This window comes from Corvus hawaiiensis, chromosome 8, assembly GCF_020740725.1.
Source record: "Corvus hawaiiensis isolate bCorHaw1 chromosome 8, bCorHaw1.pri.cur, whole genome shotgun sequence".
Taxonomy (NCBI): domain Eukaryota; kingdom Metazoa; phylum Chordata; class Aves; order Passeriformes; family Corvidae; genus Corvus; species Corvus hawaiiensis.
Window position 1 is genome coordinate 18,994,363 of NC_063220.1, and position 23,334 is coordinate 19,017,696.

General features: G+C 40.4%; 1 protein-coding gene across 1 annotated transcript; it reads right to left on the reverse strand.

Annotated features, from left to right (window-relative positions):
* Positions 1-3,442: 3,442 nt before the first annotated feature.
* LOC125329727 (neuropeptide Y receptor type 4-2-like) lies at positions 3,443-14,175 on the reverse strand. Its single transcript, XM_048312056.1, has 2 exons — positions 14,015-14,175; positions 3,443-8,410 (listed from the first exon to the last, which is right to left on the reverse strand). Exon 2 carries the CDS (start codon positions 8,292-8,294, stop codon positions 7,161-7,163), a length of 1,134 nt encoding a protein of 377 aa, XP_048168013.1. The 5' UTR covers positions 8,295-8,410; positions 14,015-14,175; the 3' UTR covers positions 3,443-7,160.
* Between the last annotated feature and the right edge of the window lie 9,159 nt (positions 14,176-23,334).

Here is a 23,334-nt window from a genome sequence, read left to right on the forward strand (position 1 = left end):
ACTAATAAAGACTTTGCATGATCTCCTAGATACAAGAGGATTATGGTTAATGTCTTAAACCTGTCCTTTATGCTCAACTACTCTCTCTGTGTGCACAGATGCCACCTATTACCTCTTTCAGGTGAATTCTATTTCTAAAAATTGATACTGAGTTAAGCTGGTTGAAAAAAGGGCATGTTCCTTCTTATTAAACTAAAGAGAAGCTATCAGCAGTTCTGAACTGCCACAAGCCATATCGTTTACCAGTCACAACAGTGCATTCATGTGTGCTTTGCAGTGTTTATCATTACAGTTCCTTTTTGTTCTTTCTAGTGAAACTAATGTGTTGACCTAGGAAGTACTGCAAGTAGGAAATTTGACACCAAACTACTCCTGTTCCTGACATAATTTGAAGTAAACAATTTTTTTTCTGCATTCAACCTGTTTGTGGAATGAGGGACTATTTTTTTGTCCTTGTTAGTTTTTGCTTGGAAATTTTCAAAATAAATAATCAATTTTCTTAAGGAATTATTTTTTAAATGCACTGTGTACCTTTGTTCTAAGGCCCAGATCCTGAGAAACTGTGTATTTATAATAAATCTCATGTATATTTTAATCCCGGAATGCTTTGCATATTTTAGTTCTAACCAACTGTGGTTTGTGGAAAACTTATCAGTGAAAATGTTATGAAGCACAAAACCTCATATCATCCTCACTTAAACCTTCACCTTTGCAAATCTGGAATGTAACATATTCATTCTGCAGCGCAAATAATTGAGTATGTGCTGGATCAGGGGTTTGTTTGGAAGTTGCTCTGAATACAGGTAGAACACTTTTTTGTGTTCCAGCCAAGTAATTCCGTGCTTCCTTCCCACAAATAACAAGATACTCCTTATTTATGAGTGTCTGTAAGCAACTCACCCAGATGCTGAATGCAACTACAACGCCGTGAAGCTTTTCCTTGCAATGCGTGGAAAATATATTAATCCTCTTGAGAACCACATTTCACAGATTATTTCTGAGGCAAAGGAACTGTATTAACAGTTTGTAGGTTTAACAGAAGACCTTTTTGTCTGCTCGAGGAGATGAGCTTGCCTGGAGCGGAGCTGTGCATGCCTGTGTGTTGCGTCATATGCCGTGTGGGGCTTCTGCGGTGGCTTGTGGAAATATGGGCTCTTATGAAAGGATGTTGCGCAATTTTGGACCGTATGGCTGCATTTCTCTGATGGATTTCAGCACATGCTGAATTTTAAATGGGACTGGTGGTGTTAGTTGATTTCACCAGCTTTAAAAACCTTTACCACAGTGCTAGCCAGCTTCTGCTATTTTTATAGCCTGGGAGCCTTCCCAAAACATAGCCCTGAGGGTACGTGTGCGTTATGCTCCTGGAGCAGTCTGTGTATTTGTAAGTTTAAACAAAAGTCTCTGCTCGACTGTGTAAATTCCTTTGAGTTTAACATACATGCTGAGAAGGCCACAACTCTCCTGTGTTTTTCAGCTCTCTGCTGTGAATATAGGGTCTTTCAGAAAGTGGTTACCCTGGCCTTTAGGACATCAGGAACTTTTCTACAATCTATCTTTAATATAAAAGAATACATGGTGCATGTAATTAATTTTAGTCATTAAGTCAGCCTATCAACCAGATGAATCAATGCTCATTACCCTACTAAAGGCATGGCATTGGACAAGTGCATTTTACATACAATCACCTTGTAGAAATGGAATAAAGACAAATACTTATGAATGATGAAGTAGTATTTTCCCACTAGCTTCCGACAGGGAGGATTCATATTCCCATAGACTGGGTAAGGGACACAGTAATTCATGAACTGAACTTAGTATATTCAAAGGACACAGATTTTTATCTGGTATTTTAAGAACAAGACCTAGTCCTATTTTAAAGAGTTAGAGTACAAGTTTCATGTTCTCTGTTATCATACCTTTTGACTGACAAAATCCACCTTTCTACTGTCAGTTTGCATCTCGTGATATTCCACAAAAAGTACTTATTCATATTCATATTATTATTATTATGCCATCATTTTATATGTATCATGCCTTTTTTTTTAGTGTTATATCTGGTAATCTGGTATATCTGGTGTTGCAATTTCTATTCAACAAAATACTTTCTATCATATGTGATGAATAATATAGCACAATTTAACTGAGTGGTTTTTTACGAAGGGGTGGTGGGTCTCATCAATTAAAGTTCTATAAAGAAAAAACAAAAGGTAGGCATTTCTGGAATTAAATTTCAACACAAGTTTCCATCTTATGATCTCTGTGCTGCTACTGGGCTTCATATAAGCATTTATTGGAAGGACAACAAACCAATTCTGACTAAGGTCTAATGAGCATTGTCTGGCAGGAAAGGCATAGTACAGAAGTATAAATCTCAGGCTTATTCTGTTTATGACTTTCTGAGTTCAAAGAAGTGACTTTATAGAGCAAACTGAGAAAGGGAGGGAAGATCATAAAAGCTCTGTGGATTTTGATGCTCATACAATGTAAACTCAGATTACATATCGTGCTAAGCATCAACAATTTACATTGAAATCAATACTGGTCTGAAAATCAGGTCAGCATTTCATCAATAAGAAACTTGAAGAGAATGGCCTGTAAAATGAAATGCCAGGCGATCTTGTGAGAAGACACATAGGTCAAAGCAAAAGAATCTCTCAAGAGGTCCTCAGGATATGACATCTTATCCCACAATAATCTCTCACAGACTATCAGGCCTCAGATGTGTGGGCACCCCGTGTCTGCACACAGCAAACCTGCAGATGTGCTGCAGATGTGACTGATGGCTGTCACAACATTGCTACCAACCACTGTAGCAGGTTATGCCACACACCACCAATCCAGGCTGGCAGATACTGCTATTGCACTCTTCCCTCGTGTGTGCAAGTGTAATAAACCAAACCTGGTTATAGCACAATCTGCAGTCATTTCTGGTACCTTGGTTTACTTTCTGTCAAGTAACCCAGGTAACCCAGGTCAGAGAAATTTACCAATACTTTTAACCCAGGCAAAGCATTTTATGAAGGTCAGTAAAACACTGTTTTAGCAACATTTGTTGTTGAAACCAACAACATTGGTTTTCATCCCAGCAGTGTCACTTACTTTATGGGTGTGGTTCTGATCAGGGTTCAGGACAGTGTGCCACATAGGACCCAGCTTCCTGTGCAATCTGAAAAGTCTGTGAAGATGATTTGAGTTCTGGCATCAGAATCTTCCAATGTTCCACGTTGAATTTTTGGTACTTGCCTGTCCTCCATTGTTGGCTGCACTGCACCATTGTCCTTAGGAATTATGAGTCAAATTATTAATCCTGCATATATCAGTGGCTGTTATCACACAATACACTTGTTTCCTCTTGACAAACAGTAGTTGAGGACTAAATCTTCTGTATTTTATACTATGAAGAGTATTACATCATTTTACAGAAGCAGGCACAGAGAAGTGACACAGACAGTATTACTTTATTTGTTATTTTAAGACTCCCTGCAGTGTGCTACTTATATCACAGAAATAAGTTGTTCTCTTGCTCTGAAAACCTTACTGTCTTCTTATAATGTGTCACAGGAGGCAAGATTATGAAGCACTTTTTTAGAAAAAGGCAATGTAAGGTCTTAAAACTGTGTGAACTCATGATTTGCACAACTCTTGCCTATTTCTTCAACATTGCTTTTGTGACTCAGTAGCAGAACTTTAAAGAGTATACCCAAAACCATCACTGTGTACAATGAACACAAAAATGCTCAATGCTTCTTACATATGAACACTATATGCGATTTACATATGGATAAGACGTATGTAAACTGTTTCTGTTCTGTTACCTTCTGCTGGGACCAAAGAAACCTAGCCTCCCTTGGCTGCATAAAGCCTCAAAGTGACAAATAAAATGGCTCTTTCAACCATGCAGGCATAATTGCACCCAGCCTTGTGACTTTGCCTTCAAAAGGAATGGGGAACAGTTGCTACAGCAGTTCTTAAAACCTAAGAGGGTAATATCCTCTACTGCATTTGGGTATAGCAGCAGAAGCCTTGGTGTATGCACAGAATGAGGAAGTGGTACAGGCACCTTTCCTGTTACATATTCAGTCCTTTGGTACCTGGATATATTTGTTTTTCTGGGTTTACTTTAAAGTTTATTTATTACTTAGGAAATTTTAGAGGTTGAAAAACACGTGTCTCAGGATGGTATGTAAGTAGATGGATAGACTGCAGCTGGCTGGGAGTTCTGAGGATCTGCATTTTTGCAGTTAGATGTATGGGTGAAATTTGGTGGCTTTTAGTGTTTAAATCCTATAATTTATCCAGTCCAAAGTCAGTTAGCCATAAACAGTAGTTTACTCCAAACTTGACACTTCCTTTAATCATGAGAGGAAGATAACATCCATTTCTGCTTCTCTATGTTAGTGTAAAGTTGGATCTGCTTGCTTTATGTATCTACTTGTGTTCATGGAAACAAATGGCCACGTGAATTACAGTTAAACAGAGTGCCAGATCTTGCTCGTATTTCTACCCTTTGCAGGAAGAACTCAGATCTGACACACAGTGCCAGTGCGTAGCTCGAGTGGCAGGTCTCTGATGAACTGTAATAGCTTTACTAAAAATTTTCACTCAGAACTAGTGACAAAGACAGGTTCATGGAAGTACAAATCCTAAAGGTAATTATATTTCCATTTAAGACACTGGTGCTTGAAAAGTTATGTACTTAAGACCAAATATCAGGTAATTTTCTGTGTTTGTGTTTAGCAGAGTATTCTTACAATAGCTTGACACACAGCTAGTTAAATGCTGACATTCTAACAGTGCAAAAAACAGACAGAATTACTCAATTACTTAAATTGATTCTAAATACAAAACAATGACAAAGTTGAAACAATATTTAAACCCTGAAGTAATATAGCACAGTTTTGATATAACCACAGAGAAGCTGTGTTTTGTGCTACTCAGCATCCCATGGAGGTTTTGGCTACAGTAGCAAGTTTTAAGATGTATCTAAGATAAAATGAGAGTCCTCCTGTTCTGTGTTTCTAGTAGATTCAATGTCCAGTCTAGAAATCACATTGCATGAAAACTAATCAAGAGAAACAAGTTCTCATCATAGCATGGCAAGTAACAAAGGGAAAAAAAAGAAAGCAGAAGTCCATTTGAAAAAAGCAAAAATGTCTTGCCACATAGTTGAGGAAGATACAAAAGGTAACCACACACGAAGTCTCTTACTAAGATATACAGGTTCTGGCCAGAATTACAAGGGTGGCTGCATCAAAAAAGCTTCTGCCTCAGGATTCTGCACACAAGAATTCAAGGCCGAACTTCAAGTTTTACCACTGAAATCTGTGCACACAGCTCATGGCAAGGGGTTAACTCTTATTTCTGCCAGCTGGGGATATGATCTCGTACTTACTGATAGCTCTTGCTGCCTTATAGCATAGAGTTTAGCTCTTGTGCTCAGATACTCCGTTCAGCATCCTGTCAGTTCACAGCATGGGGAGAAGTCTTTTCTTCACCTAACTTTATACCAATTTGTCTAACCAGAGATCTGCCAGCTAAGGAATTTCTAGTTGTTTGCATAACTATACACTGGATATCTTCAACTCCATGCAAACCCACTGACTGCAACAAGTAACCACCGCTTCTCATAGCGCAATTCATGTTGGAAATTACCTCAGGTGACCACCAAGTCCAGTCTTCTGCTAAGGTTAGTTTAACAAATCAGGACAGAATACACTTCAGTATTTCATTAGCATTGAACTGGTTGGTCTCCTTTTTGCATTTGCTACCTGGTTTTTTTTTTAATCTATACCTCAGTATGGCCTTCTTGGGAATGCCTTGGTTTCTCAGTAGTCACTGAGCAATTTCTCTGGCTCCAGAGGTTAAAATGAGTTTGTAGTTTGTAGGTTTCATGAACAAAGGCTACAAATAACACACGTGAAAAAATACGACTCTCATCTTAGTAGAGCAATTGACAGTACTACCTATTTACATGCAGCTTGGCTTCAGCCTGACCTGGATTCCACCTGTGTGTTTTGATTGACCTTGTAGTGTTTTGTTGGAATTTCAGCTCTGTTGCTGATGTCAGCCAGTGGGACTGATACCTGACATCTGGTTTTATTTTTTAAGAAAACTGAAATCCTCCATGCATATGCTTATTTCTTTGGAAGTATATCCACTCTGGAAACACATGATTTCCACAAACAGGTTTTCATGCTCATTCTGACCTTCTGAATTAGATACTTTGCAGTTAAAGTACCAAGAAGATGCTGAAGCAGAATGACATGTTGCTACCAAGTCCTGGAACAACTCCTGTAATCTGGCCATCTTGTACCATCATGGCATGAAGTTTCAGCATTGCAGAGCTTTGTAATGACAGCAGTGGGAACGACAAATTCAACAAGACTCATTTCCATGTAGATCTACAACTGTTTTTATGTGCTTAAAAATAGTTCTCAGTATCATCTCAATGCATTTTGAGTTTAATCCACTGAATAACATTTTCATTTACTGCCATCCCTCATAAGTGACTGTCTTTTTACATACCAGGGTCCTTGTTCTTTGTCCCTACTTGCAGAGGCAATGACTATTCTCAAGCCTATGGCAGAGAGTGAAGTTTCATAGAAACAGGCAGTTGTTTTATGTGAAGATCTGCTGAAAGATTACTGTTATTTGATGGGCTGTGAGAGGTGGTAAAGCAAAAAAAAATTTAGATATTTACATATCTCTGTTCCACTGGTGTGTCAGCTGTGCATAAAAATCTTTCTAATACTGAAAAACTGAGAGAGTCTTCTCCAACACAACTTTTGGCAGCCTGCATCACTGAAACTGGAAATCTGGTTTTCTACTGCAGCCATGGTAGAGATATGAGCTTAGCTGATTAACCCTATGTCAGCCTCTCTGCAGCCACTTAGAGCTTAGTTACTGATCTTAGAGCAGCTGCTTATACATCAGCCCAGTCTCCTCAGTGTCAGTACCACCTCATTGACATGAAAACCTTGTGCACCACAGCAGCAACTGTAAACATTTGCAACATTACTTTGCCTGTTCTTCCAAAAATCAGATAGTGATGGGTTCCTCTTCAAATTCCAGCTGTGGCATCACCAGTTGCTTTATATACCCACAGGTAATAACTGGTGTGGGGTGTCACTGCACCCTTCTGAAATGTTTTGTGCTTGTTAAATAGAATTGTGTCTGCAGTTCAACATCAGAGAGCCTTTGGAAATTTCGGTCTGCATGGTGGATAAAGGCAAATGATCATATTCTTCCGTTGAGGCAGTTACTGAATTATGCTGGCAGCTCAGAATCAGTGACTTCACTTCTTTTTTGAAGTTGCTGTTTAGGAAACCATAGATAACAGGGTTGACACAGGTGGAAGCCATAGCTACCAGGTGGCACAATGAGAAGATCAGGTTGTGGTGGCAAGGCGAAATGATTTTGTAATTCCAGTCCACGATGGTGTTGAAAACATGCAGTGGTAGCCAGCAAACAGCAAAAGCAGCAACCATGGACGCTAACAAAATGTTTATCCTTCTCAGCTGGACTGCTCGGTTGCTGTACTCACTCTTCTCGAACATGTCCTTCCTCTTCTGCAGGCGTAAGTAGATACGCAGGTAGCAAAGGATAATGAAGAACAGAGGGATGCAATACTGCAAGAGCAGTAAAGTGGTAGTGTAGATAAGTTTGTGCTGCTCAGAAGGCCACGAGTTGATACATATTGCCTTATCAGTGGAAAAATTCATGAAGTGTGAGAGCTGCTCATACAACTCATTAGACAACACGGATGTGGTCAGAAAGGGTAGGGACATGAGACATGCTAAAGTCCAAATTACTCCAATTCCTAGATAGGCTTGAGAGGTATTTGGCCTCCAGCCAGTGGGGTTTATGATGAGCTGGTGTCTTTCTAGAGCAATAAGGACAAGGGAAAGGATTGACACTGTTACCGTTGTGCACTGAGTGAAAGAGGTCATTTTGCACATGACTTCTCCAAATATCCAGTAGTCCATCATGGTGTAAACAACGGTGAAAGGCAGGCAGACAAGACACATAAACAAGTCTGAAATTATTAAGTTGGAAATTAGGATATTGGTGACATTGGCCTTTTCCTTCTGCCTGGCAATGACAGCAATCAGACAGATGTTTCCCACAATGCCCAGAACAGTCTCCAAGCTGTAAGAGGTGGCCAGAAAGACAGTAAGGTCAGTGATGTTCATGCACTGATTAGAAATGTTCATAGGAAAGCTTCGGCTTGAGCTCCAGTTCTTGCTGCTCAGGAAATGAAAAACATCATTAACAGCCCTTGTCTTATTCATCCTGAATCCCAAAATATTTATCCAAAAGGGTGGTAGTCAAACACAGTCTGAGTATTCTGGAGCCACCCTAAAAGCGTTATATCTGTTCTGTCTGGCTGTGGAAGGTCCGGGTATATCTGCAAAGGAAAGGAAAAGAAAAAATATGTTTAGTTACGCTGCAAGAAATTAGTCAAAAGGATAAGGTGGGAGACAGGGAAGCAAATGTCAGGGATTCTGTGTATATTCTGCAGCTCCCTCTTACACAGTTCATTAGATCATAAAATGGAGCCCTTTGCTACACTGTGGTACGAAAGTCTGTGCAACTCTATTGAATTATGACCATGTTTATTCATTGTGAGGTTGTCCCATGGATTTAAGAACATCTTAACTTCATTATTTAACTCAGTGCAGTATCTTGAACATCATTAATGCAGTAGAGTGGTGATACAAGAAAACCAGATCAAAATCCACCCCGGGGTGCAATTCTGGTTTTGCAAGGTTCTGATCCAAAACTGGGCAGGGGATATTGTGAAGCTGCATTTACCTTCAGCTGAGCTAAACATCAGTGTGAAAGCAGGGCATATCAGGTGCATAAAGCCAACATTAAAATATCTTATGTGAGTTAATCTGTGAAATGCGTTTGTGATTGCAGCCAGAATTCACATTTGTGCGAGAAAATCACCATGCAAAAATTCAGGCTCATTCTCTGGAAGGATATCATGGGACAATTTTTTTAAAGTCTAAAATAATTCAAAATAATTTCAACATTTTCCAGCTTCTACACAGCTGTGATAGGTCATGGGAACTGCAGTCCAAATTTCTTGCTTCCTCATTCCGGATGAACTCCAGTGCCCATGAAGCATTGATATCTCCCCTAACATGGCCATGTCGGGGTTTATCAGATATAGAGACCAGTGCCCTGATCTTGGCTTTAAGAGTGATTGATTTGATAATGTCTTTTAATTCCTTCTGGGAAGATTTTTATTGATTCTCCCTCAGTATAATTTTGCTTTTATTTTCACAAGTTGTAAAAGCACCTTCTATCTGCTAGATAGTGTTCCTGCACAGATAGATAGGTCTGCTGCTTAATCACTGCTGCAAGACCTGAGCTGGGACTTTCAGTGGAGTTCAGGGAGCTGAACCCATGGAGTTAATTGGTGCTGCATACTTTTGGAAATCTCAGTCACAGGACTGCCTCGACTCTCCCAGATGATTCCTGTGAGCCATAGCAAAGGCTGCTTTATAATCCTGACCCTTGAGTCCAAATCCTCTGTGTCCAGGAATCAAAGTAAAAAAATCTGACTCTGCTGGGAGTTCTCATCAGGCCAGAGGCAGTTTCATTCTGTACAAAGGCTTGTTGTATGAAAAGTAAATAAATACTCGGGGAATGACACTATTTAACCACTGCATGACCCTTTCCTCAATGATAAAATGTCAGTCAAGTTCGTGGGGTTGTGAAAAATGTCTGAGCTTCAGAAAAAACAACTGATCTAGGTATAAATACATAAATAACATGGTATAGTGAGCTTATCATTTCATTTGAGTAGCATTTATTGCTGAACAACTGCATGCCCAAAGATAACCAGTACTGTTCAAAAAAGCACACACTATCCTACATCTTTTCCTTTGCCTTATCTTTCCCATTATGAATTTCATTGTTTCTAGAGATGTTGCCTCTCAGGAACTAAAGAAAGCAATAGTGTGCAGTAAATAAAAAGATGCTTTGGATTCACTGTTCTGCTTGATCAGCAAAAGTAAATGAGTACGGTAAATTCTTCTGTTGCTTTGCTAGACCTGTTGATTTATCTCACTGTATCTCTCTATATCTTTCTGTCATCTATCTGTATCCATCTGAGACAGTCAAGATAGTCACACAAGCAAAATATAGTAGCCCTTTCTTTCTCATAGTCTTTCATTTCCTCAGTAGTTGAGGAAATGAATTTCCAGTTGAGGAAATGTCCCTCTTAATTAAAGAGGGACAAAGAAAATTTTCCAAATTGAGGATATAGGTGTGACTCCTTCCGTCCACTCACTTTTGTGTTGCTGCCTAATCCGTGTGAACAGATTGATTCATTTTCTGGAAGAAAAAGAAGAGGCAATGGTGACGTATAGATTCCATGTTCACATATGGGGAGGGTATGGTGGTCTGTTTCAGTGTGCAAATGAATACAGAGTGAAAAACCATCAACCAGCCCCATAGCTTCTAATGATTGCTGGCTAGTGGAGATGCTGCAAGTGAAACAGAGCAAAGGGATCAGCAGCCTGCAACATTATTTTTTACCAGTCAGAAGAGATAAGTCTTGGCATTTGGACAGGACAAACAAATTTTGCTGTAAACAAAACACATGAGCTTTTACTACGGTCCCAGCCTCTTGTCCTTAGCTACAGTATCCTTGACAACAAACACATGATTCTCTTTTGTTGCTTGAAAAATATGAAAATATGTGCAGTTATTACAAACATCTGTGTCCCATGGAGTAAGCCCTCTGAAGGGTCCCAGACACTTTCGGACACGCTGAGGCATCAGCAAGAACTAATAATGCTGAAGCAAAAAAAAAAAGGAGGTGGTGGAGCCACCTGAAAAGCAGAAGCCAGATCCCACAGGTTTATGGGGCACATTTCCAAGAAAAATACCAAAGACTGAGTGTGGCTGTGAGTTTGGCACTGATGGTAAGTGTGGTGGGGATAAAGAGCATCTCTGAAGGCTCTTCAATGTGTACTGTTGGGTTAGGAGCTCCCTTTCTTTTAACACCTTGCATTCTATGGTGTCCCCCACCAGGTGACTGGCAGGCACTTCCGGGGCATTAAGTCTTATGGTACTGCCCAGAGGCAAATAAGGAATTATCACCCCCTTATCACAGATAAGGGGACTGTGAGAGGAAGATGGGACATGAGTTGTCCAGTGTCTCAAGGGAACCTGTGATGCACTATGAGGTGCTTTAAACCACCTGCCAACCTGATGCCTTGGGAAAAGTCAATGCCAAGATCACCTATGTCTGTAGTGCTCTTTAACCCTTATTCCAGCAACCATAATGTAAAAGGCAGTTCCCGAAAAACAGAAAAACAAATGTTGTAGTGACTTATCCTGCACATCATTATGGTATCCTTGGGTGGCAGATCCTCAAGGATAGTTACTGCCAAATGATGTGTTTGACTTTCAAGTTGTTTGATGGCCATTCAGCTTATCCTAAACCAAGAGCCAGTAATAAGCAATGTGTACATATTCTGTTTAGATATTTGAATCAAAGGTTAGCTAATATACCAAATCACCAGTGCAGTGGGAGCAAGGGTGTTAGTCCCCTCATTGTATTGAAAGTTTGTTGATTACCCCAGAAAACATAGCCATAAGATGATGGTCTAAGAAAAACCAGCTTTTTTTTCTCCAGAAAGTGAAGCAATATGTACCTGGCTTGTAGGAATAAGAAGTATATCTCCTAAATCAGTTTGTTGAGGGAGAGAGGGGGTATGTTTTTTGTTTGTTTTCTGCTCATTTGTTTTTAAAGAAGAAAGAGGAATCCTGTCCAGAACTCTTAATGAACGTTGGGTTCAGTAACAAAAACTGAGATGTTCATGAGAGTTTCTTCTCTAGTTAATGCAGCATGAGACAGCTTCTCTAAAAAGCATCACAAAAGTCTGCAGCAAATTAACAGGATGCAGAAGGAAGAGGAGAATGAGCTTTCAGATTTAATCTTAGTGTAAGTTAAATTCCCCACATACATCTTTTACAGACATTCGTCACTGCTGTTTGTGCTGGAAGCAAGGAAGAAGAGCAGGCAAAGTTTGGAGGGTTTGTCTTAGCAAACAGCACAGCCTTCTAAACTAACAAATGTCACTCAGCTTGTCTCAAAAAAAAAAAAAGAAACCAAATTATCACTTGTCAGCTCGAAATTCTTCCCCCAGGGCATAATCCTGTATTTCCCAGAAAAATTCCACAAATGAAAGGGAATTCTGTAGAAATGAGTCAGGGAACAAAATAAAACCCTCAGTGGGTTTCAAGGAGACTGCTAGACCATAAGTGGCTTCAAGCAGTTAATGCAGGACTGCCCTTTAGAGAGATCTCTGAACTCGAATACATCCTATGAAAAACCCCATAAAAACTTTTCTTCCTGGAGGTCAGGATAAAGCAGGGACTGCTACAGATGCTGGGCTCTATGTGCCCACTGGAAAAGGGTGGGTCATTTTTGCAAAGCTGATCATGATCATCCACTGCCTGTAATCAAATAACAGTCTCCATAGTTGTGAGGGACAGTAGAAACCAATTTCCACATCAGACATTAGTCAAAGATAAAAACATGTTTGCATTGTCTAGCTTCATTATCTGGTACTTAGAAGCACTTGCTTATCTACCTCAGAATTTAACTAGTTGCTCAAACAACTGCTGCTTTCAGTCCATAAAGCTTCTGAGAGAAGCAATTCCTAAAGACGTGGTGATTGTATCACTTATTTAAACATTTACAGCAATTACTGGGAGTAAAGCCCCTGTTGTGGGCTAGAAAAAAAGGAGCAATGGAAAGGTTCAACAGAATGCCAGAATCCATATTACAGATATTAATTGCGGTAGTGGGGACTGACTGGCAGGGGTATCCCCTTTAGGCTGCCAGTGGCATTATCTCAGTAAAGCAGTTTTGCCCCGTTTAGCCTTACATACTAAAGAAAGGTTAAAAATCACTTGGCTGTTATTACAGCTTCCCAGGAAAGCAACACTTAACTAGAAGAGGAAACATGTCACTGAGTTTGCACAGACATCCCACAGCAATGTTAAATCCATAAGGGATTTGGTACAGTGAAAGTTAATGATGGACTCTTCACCTTTTTTTGACTCTGTTTTGCAAAAATATTGGGAGCAGCTATCTTAGGTCATTAAAAAAAGCTGTATATGATAAAAATTTCTAGAACCTGCATAATTAGGGTATAGAAAAACTTGTGTATATTAATATGTTACAAGTCTATAACATAAATAGACTTACAGGTAGAATAAATATCCAGGAAAGTGAATTCTTTTTCCCCCTCTCACATCTGCATATTTTCAAGGGAAACCTTTTAGAGTTTACGAAGTTCTGTTATGAGTTAATCTTCTCTGATCTTGTAGAAAGCAGGGAAGTTTTACAAAAGCATTTACTCCAACTTTTTATTTTCGGGTTAAATTCCTAACAACCTTACCAAAGACATGGAGCCAGCTCACAAAGGTAAATTGTGAATAGCAAATCAGCAGACCAGGGTAGTTAGTCCCTGATTTCTTAAGAGTAAAGGCCTTTGTGACGTTTGCTACACAAGAGAAAAAAACCCACATTTTTACAAAGGTGATTTTTATCAAAGGAAGTGGTGAATCCATAAAACATTGCAATGGGCACCTCAGTCAGTCAGGATATCTGGAGAGTGATGTGTTGTGTCCTGTCTGAAGCTGCATTGGTTGAGTAAGGACCAAGAAACCTCAGGGACTAGGAGATAAGAAGGGTTTTCCAGCGACCAGAGGCACACAGGAAGGTTCTTTCTATCACACTGCAGGGTGGCAGGGAGCACACTGAACTGCAAAGGCCCCCAAGAAGCTGCCATCTCCCTCTTGCACCCCAAAAGGTTGCAATGCCTTACTCAGTAGATACAAGGGTTGGGCCTTTCATGACAAGTCAAACTGGCTTCATTTATCAAACACAGTCACCTGCTTTTAAAATAACAGGTGATAACTTTAATATAGAGATGTGTGCTCCTGACGGTCTGAAATAGAAAATTTAGAAAATTCTTACCAGTTACTGATGGAGAGAATCACTGCTATTGCTGCACATTTCAGTTCTGGAAGAAAGCACAAATGTTGTAGGAGCAAAATAAGATCTTCTGTGCCCTAGCAATCCAGGAGAGAAGCTCTGATGGCTGTTTCTGTAGGTAATTTGGATGGCATCTCTCTCCCTCTCCCCCTCTCTCTCCCACCCTCTTTCCTTCCCTCCCTTCAACTTAGCCAATGAATTCTGCTTTGTGATTATGGTCTGACTTTGAAGTTCTGGCTCCCTCTGCTGTTGCATAAATATACAAATTCTAGGGATAGTTGGGAGGAATAACAACTTCAGAAAAGAGCTGTGAAGTATCTGAAGCACAGCTTGTCCCCATGCTGCACATGAGTGTAATCTCAAGTGAAAACAAAGGGACAAAATACAGACATAGAACCTAATCCTGTTCTCCTTGCTCAGGCAAGATTTCTGTAGGGCTCCAAAGAGAATTTTGCCTCATACTTATGAGGCCAGTACCAGTTTTCTCAGATTTTCCATTCCACCACAGACAGATACTGAAATTTTCTTTTAGAAGGGTGCACACTGCAAGTCCTTAGATTGTGAAAGGGGTAGAGGCACATCGTTACTCAGGAAAAGAACTCAGAAAAGCTCAGGTTTTCCTGAGCTGTTATTACTCAGGAAAAGAACTCAGAAATCAAAGAGCACTGAGAAAGTTGGAAATAAAGGGGGGAAAGGGATTTGCAAAAGTGCCAGATTTCTTTCTACAAGCAGGCATGTAGCATGGTAACAGAAATCAAATGTTTCAATATCAAAGTAAGTGCAAGCTCTTATGAACTAAACTAACAGTGGAAACAAATTTTATTTATACTGTATTATTTCTTTCATTTTTTCTGGTAACAGCTATTACAGATGTGATCATCTACTTCAAGAGCTTAGCAGATAGCTTTCATCATTAGAGAAATAATCAAAGCAGAAGTAGGGATATATGGTTTTTTGGCATTTCACATGTCTTATGGTGCAGAGAAGCACAGAACTGGAATCTGTATAATGAACAGTGTAAGCTGGACACTTGTCCACAGTCAACGATTTTTAAATCAGGGATTGCTTGAGCTGCTTCTTATTTTGTGTTACTCGTTTTTTTCCAGCCTCCTTTTCAGAGGCTTTATTTACCAACTAGTTTGAACCAGCACCCCATATCCCAACATTCCCCTTTCACCCAGGCACCTCAGAAGGAGACGAGCTTTTCGATCTGGCTATGGAAAGGGACATGCAAGCTGTGCTCAAGATGAGAAAGCATCAGCCCACACAGATCTTGAGCTTCTGGCCAGCTTTGCAGGAAGTAGAAGATTCTTCCTATCTTACTGGAGACAGAGGAGCTGAAATTATTTATTTGGCTGGCCTTTACACTTCTGTTTCTTCCTTAATTTATTTATCATATGTTTATTTGTACTGCTGTTTAAAGCATTAAAGAAAGGGGGGGGAAACCATTAGGAAACTGACAGTCCTTTTACTGAGGGATATTTGGATTTGTGAAGCTGTTTTTCTGTTCCCCTCAGCTGCAGCATTCCTTAGCCAGCCTTGACTTCACACCTTCCAAATATTTAAACATATATTGTGCCACTTTTATTCTCTCAATTCAGACATTAGAGCAGAGCTTACAGACTAGCAAATAAACATCTGCTCTCTTCTTAAAGCCAATAGAAAACAGCTGTATCCCTGTTCCTGAAACACTGCTCAGGGCTCTGCTGCCCAGGAATCAGGAAGTTACTTAACCACCAATATCTTGCTATGTCATCTGGGACTTTCTTCTTGATGGATATTTAGGATGAGCTTCTCTAGCAAGGTTCTGGCCTTTTTGGTGAGGTGAATGGGACTGCATTAGAGTCCTGTTACACACATGATCTTTCAACACTGTATCCAAACTATAGGGTGAAAACGCTTGCTATTAATAAGCTGATGTGGGAGCAGCACTTGGGTCATTCCAACCCTGCAGACATTCGTGGAGCTGGGACTTACATGCATCAGCAGCCACTGAGTGTAAGCCAAAAAATGTGATGGGGCTGGAGCTGCCAACCAGCAGCTGTCCAGACTGTAGCATAGAGGGGACAATACTGGAGCTACCTTGCAGTGAGAACAGCAGCAGCAAGACAAAGATGCCAATGCAAATTTCCTCAGGTGGGTCTGGGTTCAGCACCTTGCTACAAGGGGTTCTGGTAGTTGAGCTAGCTGGTTTGTATCGGGCCATGGTTCACTTCCCAATGGGGACTAGAGAACATGAGTCTAGAGAGTCTCTGTGAGGATCCCAGCCCATTAAGACTTGAGAAATGCACAAGAGTATTTGTATGAGGGTGCATAAGAATGGAAATTCCACACTGGGAAGCAGTGTGGAAGCACTGTAGTCCCAACTATTGCTAGTCGGGTGCTGTCAATAGACCAGTCCCGTTTGCTGTTGTTAGGGCATGGGATAAAGAAACTGTAGCTGGCATGGCATGGGGCTGTCCCAGTTCCCAGAGAGCAATAAGAAGCCTTGTTCCCATTCTCCACCCACAGCATGTGCTCCTGTTATGAGAAGGCACTGGAAAACTGTCCTGCTTGCTCTGCAGCTGGTTACAAAAACAGTTGGACTCCATGGAGACAATGCATTTCAAGGGGGTACAGGTGCATGAAGAAATAGTTATCTCTGCTCTGGCCAAATAACTCCTTCCTGCAAGTGGTTACAGTCACAGCAAAGCCTCTACCAACCAACATTCATTGGGTGCAACTAAGCATTTCCCTGCAGTGACAGGATTGTCACAGCACTGGGATTACAGGTGGAGTCTGGATGCTTTGAGGGTCTCCTCTAGTGTTCTTGTGTCAGATCTTCAGCCACATCAGCCTTCCTTGATGGAGCCCTGATATTCTGTCTCCTTCTTTCCTCTGAGCATGAAATTTCAGAGACCAATTCTGCTACAGTACATTTAGCAAATCGAATTGTGTTCCAGCATCTGGAGTCCTGCTCTCTCTGGCACTGCTAAACAGTGAGCAAACAGTATCCACAAAGAATAGTACTAGGTACTTGATGACAAAAGCATGTGGAGAAAATGTACCATGGAACAGTACATAGTCCATGTGTATGCTAAGTTTATCAGGGCTACGTGGCATCCTTGTAGATATTTCACGTAAGTTTGATTTGGCTTTATTTTGTCTGAAACTTTACCTCTTTCTGAAGCAGAATTGCTATTTTAACCATTATCCACCATTTTCAATTTGTTCATAACCTTGATTCCATTGGGAGAGCTATGAAACGGATGTAACTTCACAGGAATTTTTCTGCACCGCTTAAATGACGTTCAGAAAAGTAGCCCTGTTACTCAAGTGTCCCTAGACAGGCCCTTATAAATGAATCCAGCATTTAGGAAGCTGATAGCATTACCCCCTGTGTATATATCTGTATCTACATTTACCTCCTTAGATATATATACACACAAATATATATGTATGCATTTATATGTAACTGGATGAAATCCTCTGATCCACCCTCCACAAGCAGAACAGTGAGGGCCCCTCTGGCATCTGTTCCTCCCAGCCTGGACGGGTCATAGCCAGATGCAGTGATGTCCATGCCACTAGCCCCAAGAAGGCACAGAGAGAAATGATCAAAGAGAGCTGTTACTAGTTCTAACTAACCCTGAGGCCCAAAAATTTAAGAAGATAAATTATATTTCTCATTTTACCTGCTTCCTGGAATCACCTTATTGACTGCCATAGATGGGGTTTTTTCTGATAATTGGTAAGATGTTTTCCCTATTATGTGCAGGTTTCCTACTTGTATGTATGTTCTCAGCACCACACTTGCAAATAGACCATGTGATTGTGGTTTTCCACAACAGATATTGAAAGAAGTTGTTTCCATCAGATGAAATGTTTAATTGTAATACACTTCAGGAAGGTAGAAGAAAGGCAGGTGAAGAAAAGAGCTATGATGCCAGTGTTGAATAAACTGAACACACTCAAATTATTTATCTGGCCTTTTAAGCTGTACAGCACTCTTTTTATAATTGCTCTTAATATTGTATAAATAGATTTTATAGGATATTTCTCATATTAACTACTTTCATGGACTTTGTACCAGGCACAAAGTAGTGCCTGAAGTCTACAGGCTAAACATGATTTATAGTCTAGGTTTCCTATAAAAACAGCTGTCATGGGGCTGTTTGTCAGTGGCCTTTGATCCAAACAAGATTATTGCAGGAAATTCTACCCCAGCATGGAAGGCTACAGAGCTATTTATATGGCATTTCTTTGCAGTAGGTTGGACTCCCAGGCATGGGATTGCCTTTTTTGTAATGTACTCATCATCTCCTGGAGAATATGTTCCCTTGTGCATCTGCGTTAATGGATTGACCTACACAAGGCACCAAGGTGAGGGGAGGCTTTCAAGGGGCTGTTTTTCTGGTTTGTTTCATCCCATTCTTCTAGTACACATGTCCTTGGGGGAATGTCAATAAGCGTAATAGCATTGAATCCCTGTGTCTGGCAACAATTTATATAATACCTGTTAGTTTAAAAGCTAGATGATTTCCAAATCAATAATTAGATTCACAAACACTTACAGACACCATGAATTCTTCTGTTTTCAAGGAGACCAATCAGTGACTACAGTGATGTGATGTATGTGAAAATTTATTTAACTCTGGATCCCAACAGGAAAAAAGCCTGTGGTAAAGTTTGTTTACAAATGTGCGTGAGACAAACCACCTAGTGTCAGAAATGAGATAGATATGGCACAATTAGAGCTGTGAAAGGCATGAGGCAAACTCATTTCTCTGGAAGCCATGCTGCTTGCTGCTTTCCTCTAAAGGAGAGATCTGGAGCGTATTCAGCTACTGGGGTAGGTGTGAAAGAGGAGAAATACATCATGTGGTCTTATCCAGCTCCATTGTAGACTTTGCAACTTATATCAGGATTAGTCTTCTTCACCACTCGGATGGAACAGCTTTTCTTGTGGAACAGGCCGACACAGTTCACCCTATCATACTTCTTGGGGATTAAAACCCTGTCATTGAGAAAGGCAAAGAGAAAATCAGCAACTGAGGCATGGTCTGAGAAGGATACTTACTGAGCTACAGCCATCCTGGAGCAACTATGGATTGACTTGGCTTGTGGATATCCCTAACAAGTGCTATGGATTATCACAGGAGGAATACAGAGTCCTGATTTTGGCTGTTAACGGATGAAGTGATTTCCCAACATTTGTTGTTGTTTAAATGCAGCTCTTACTGGCCATTCTGTTAGGGATTAGCATAAATTCCCACACAGAGACAAAATATGGATTAATTCTGTCTTCCCCATTCAAACTAAAACTTTCTTGATAACAACAAACAAATTAAAGAGTGCTGAATCATCTCAGCATGAATGAATCCCAGCTGGGTCACTTCTCAGCACAGGCCAGCTCCCTCCCTCATGGCTGAGAAAATCTGGGTATATATCCCTCCAAAAGTTCCTTGGGTTGTAGCCTTTCTCACAGATCATTTACAGGACTCTTTCTCCCTCCCGTTAAAAGAAGGATTTTTCTAGCTTTCTGGGGAGATAATCAGTTCACATCACTATATTCAGGAAGACACAGCTGTCCTTGATGACTCACTGCCATCCAGGATGCAGAAACACACAAGAAAGCAAATTATCATCATGTATGTCCTGTTTTGATAGGGAGGAAGTGTGGGCTCTTGGCAGCATGGGAAGGATGTTAGAATATCTGAATAGATGCTCGCAGGTAGGCCAGTGGTTTGGTGCAGAGCTACAGAAACCCACAGGTTCATGCGTTGTGGGGTGTTTAGGTATCTGGAGACAAGTTGGTGAATAGAAGGAGCAAGAATACAGAGGCTAAAGGGAACCACACACCCAGTTAGTGTCTGAATCAAAAGAAGGACTAGGTGATGAGGAAAAACTGTGCTGGAGACACCCTGTGTTTCATCACGTTTCTTCCAAAAAAAGTCTGTGTGATTGACAGATTATTCTGCTGGTCCTGATTAGAGCTAACTGGGAAACAGGAAAAGGAGTTTTGCTCACCTGAGTATGACATTTCAGTGCATGCTTTCAGTGAGGTATTTTAGTGTGAATATTTCAACCAGTTTCTGAATAAAAAAACAATAATTTGGGTAAACTTACAAGCTGCAGCAAGTCATTGCACCCATCTTGCACCTGCACTGGAAACAATCTTCATTCTTCCACACCGCACCGAAAACATAGAGGTTTCTGTCTGAAAGGCACCCTGCATGTACACACCAGAAAATAATGGTCAGTAAATCAACAGACACAGACCACAGTCTTAGTTTGTGGACCAGTAATCAAAGCACTGATTTCCATAGAGTCCCACCAGGGAAGAGCCTAACCCCTTGCTTTGCAGAAAAGATACCATGTCTTTGCTCTTGCAGCGTGCATGAGTGTATGACATGGCATGATAAAATGTTGCAAACACACACCAGATGCCTATTATTCTGCTATTGCAATGAACCTGAAAAACGCCTTAGCTTATGGCTATAGGAGGATCTTTCTGCCCTTTCTTATATTCAACATACAGGTTTAGACTTTATTTTCTCACTCCTTCCTCCTCCCCAATTCTTATTTTACCTCAGCTTGTGCTACTAAACCGAATTTAAACAACAGTTGTGTTGTCTTTGCTTCAATTTTGGTGTCAGGTGCCCCCTTCAGATTAATCAATGCCACTTCAAAGTACATGGGGTTTTGCCACATGGGCAAATACCTCAGTGATACATCAGCCCAGAGCGTAATTATTGAATGTCTCAGTCCAGAGATGCCTCTGGGTGGGTTGATTCCTGAGTAGGCAGCTGTTTGGATCATTCCTCAGCCAAGAGCGTGTTATGCTATTCCAACATTTCTAAGCAAAAACCTTCAAATCTCCAAATTAATGTCTCAGGGATGTCTAATATATTTGCCATTCTTACCATATTTTCTGGCTGGTCTAAGGTAACAGCGAGCAGGAACACACAGAGCTCTTGAGAAAAGAAGGATCAAGCAAAAAACCAGCAAGAATTTCTTGAAGGAAACAAGAATATTGTTTTAGAATTAAGTGGTTTTTTTCCAAAGGTCTGGCACAGAGTTATGAACGAGTCCTACTATTCCAAATAAGATCAAATTAAAAAATACTTCCAGTGTAAAAAATACTACATACACATACACACAAAGCTGATAACTTACCATACTTGCATGGGCTGCTCACATTTAATAATGAGGAGTAGTGTCTATTTATATACAGGGAGGAAACAATGGTCAGTGCAAAGGGAGGTGATGTAAATGTGTTCCCACTGGACACTCTAACCTGTTCTGATCATCGATCAGAAGGTGGCACCTCAAAAAGTCTTGCAAAGGCTCATTTCGTGCACTGGCATACATTGGCATCTTGAACTCCATTGTGCTGGTGTAAATCTGAAGAAACTCCAGCAGATACACTGGTTGCTCCACATCAGCACTGGTGTCAGTGGAGAAATCTGACCACCTGAAAGCAGTGCCTCCAGAACTGGCAGGCCATCAAGGACCAGCAGGGAAAGGACACTATTGTTCGACTGACCTGCTATGAGGAGGTACAGGACAGGTCATTCATACAGAGCAGTGGTGTGGAAAGTCCACTGTTCTCAGACTGATTTATTATATTTTCAATTATTTTATACAAGACACATTACTTCCATATTTAGCAACCTGCAGAAACTAGCTCTAGTTCTGTATCTCTCAGCTGTTACAAAGCAAAGCCAGGCCCAGGGACTAGAGGCAGGTCAGCATGACCAGCTAGCACCCTTTTGGCAGCAAAAATGAGACGAGATGTGTGTTGTCTGAGTCCAGACATAATGCTAAAGACTGAGGAAAGCAAAGAAAGAAAAAGTTCCAGTTTTATTTCACTGTATTCATGTCCTGCCTCAAACACAGCTGGAATCAGACACCAAAGGCAGTGTTGTTTCTGCAACAGTAAAATGAGGACATTTCCTTCAATACATATCTTACCATCGGTATCCAGGTCTTTGTGACATTAGACTGTTAAAACACGCAGTATATGAGGCTGCCTCTCAGAACCAGCCAGAAAAATTAGCACAGATCCCTGTGGCTACATTAGGACTGCAGGGATTCAATGCTGTACTGAATTGGAGCATACGCATAACAAGTTTCAAAAGTTACCAGAGTATTCCCACCCTAATGAATTCCATTAATTCCATTAGCTTGGCTCTTTTAGCACACCTGGCTTTAATTAGGCACCTTGATTGGTATGCCTGAATTTGTTAGCTTCCACTGATTGACAAACAGCTAGAGGAAACAAAGCTGCACTGGAAGTGGTTTTGGAACAAAAGGGGCAATGGCAGAACAAGTGTGGTCTCCTAAGGGATCTGGAGTCAAGTGATAGTTGTGGAGGGGGTGGCTACTGTTTGTTGTGACAGAAGATCTGAATTATGTAAGTTCCTTTTCTTTATTTGTTTGCATAAACTTAGCAAGAGATTTTACAGCTTCTGTTGTACTTTGCTTTTAGCTTTGCAGTACAGCTGTCAAGTTTTGTGTTAAACTTATGATTTTGGTAGATCATGCTCTGTGTGTGCAGTTCTGCTGCAGGAAACAGTTGTGGTGTCTAATGAAGTGCTTTGAGGGAATACTCTTTCTCTGGTAGGCTTTAAATAAATGAATTTCTCTTTGAAGGGAATTATTTGCTCAAAATAATTTGTTAGCAAAGGCAACAAGGTGAAAACATAAAAAAGCTCTTATACCACTGTGAATTTGGTTTTATTTTAATTGAAACCAATTGATTAGGGTCTAGCGTAGCTAGAGGCCAGATCCACTTCTGCTCTGTCCTGCTATAATTCTTGAGAAATCTTGTGCTGTGTCTTGAGAAGAAATAAGTGCTACAGTGGATAATATCTCCAGTATAGTTGCAAGGAAATGTAATAAGCAATTCTGACTTGAAGGGCATGGTGGATTCTGAATAATTCTCTTACTTAAAATTATTATTTTAATTAGCTAATTATCTTCTCCTTGGAGAGAAATAACAATATTTATAATTTCCGTATAATTTTTGCTGTTTCTCAGGTAGGCAGATATATTTATAGATATAAAATATACACATAAAATAGGAAACTGAAGTGTGATCAAGGCTATTGCTTCCAGAGGTGCCTGTCAGCTCTACCTCCTGAAACAGAACTGTATATTAAAGTATTCTGTGTGCACTGTTTCCTAAAAAAATTTAAAAAGCAGCTTAAAGCATCTTGGATTGCAGAATTGAGAATAAAAAACCCAAATGCTTATGAAAGCCTGAAACCTTGAGTGACTTGTCTGTGGGATCTGGAGCAGAGAAGAGGCTTGAACCT

Bases quoted from the DNA above. Each gene is read 5' to 3' on its own strand.
- LOC125329727 (XM_048312056.1), bottom strand. From the start codon at position 8,294: ATGAATAAGACAAGGGCTGTTAATGATGTTTTTCATTTCCTGAGCAGC.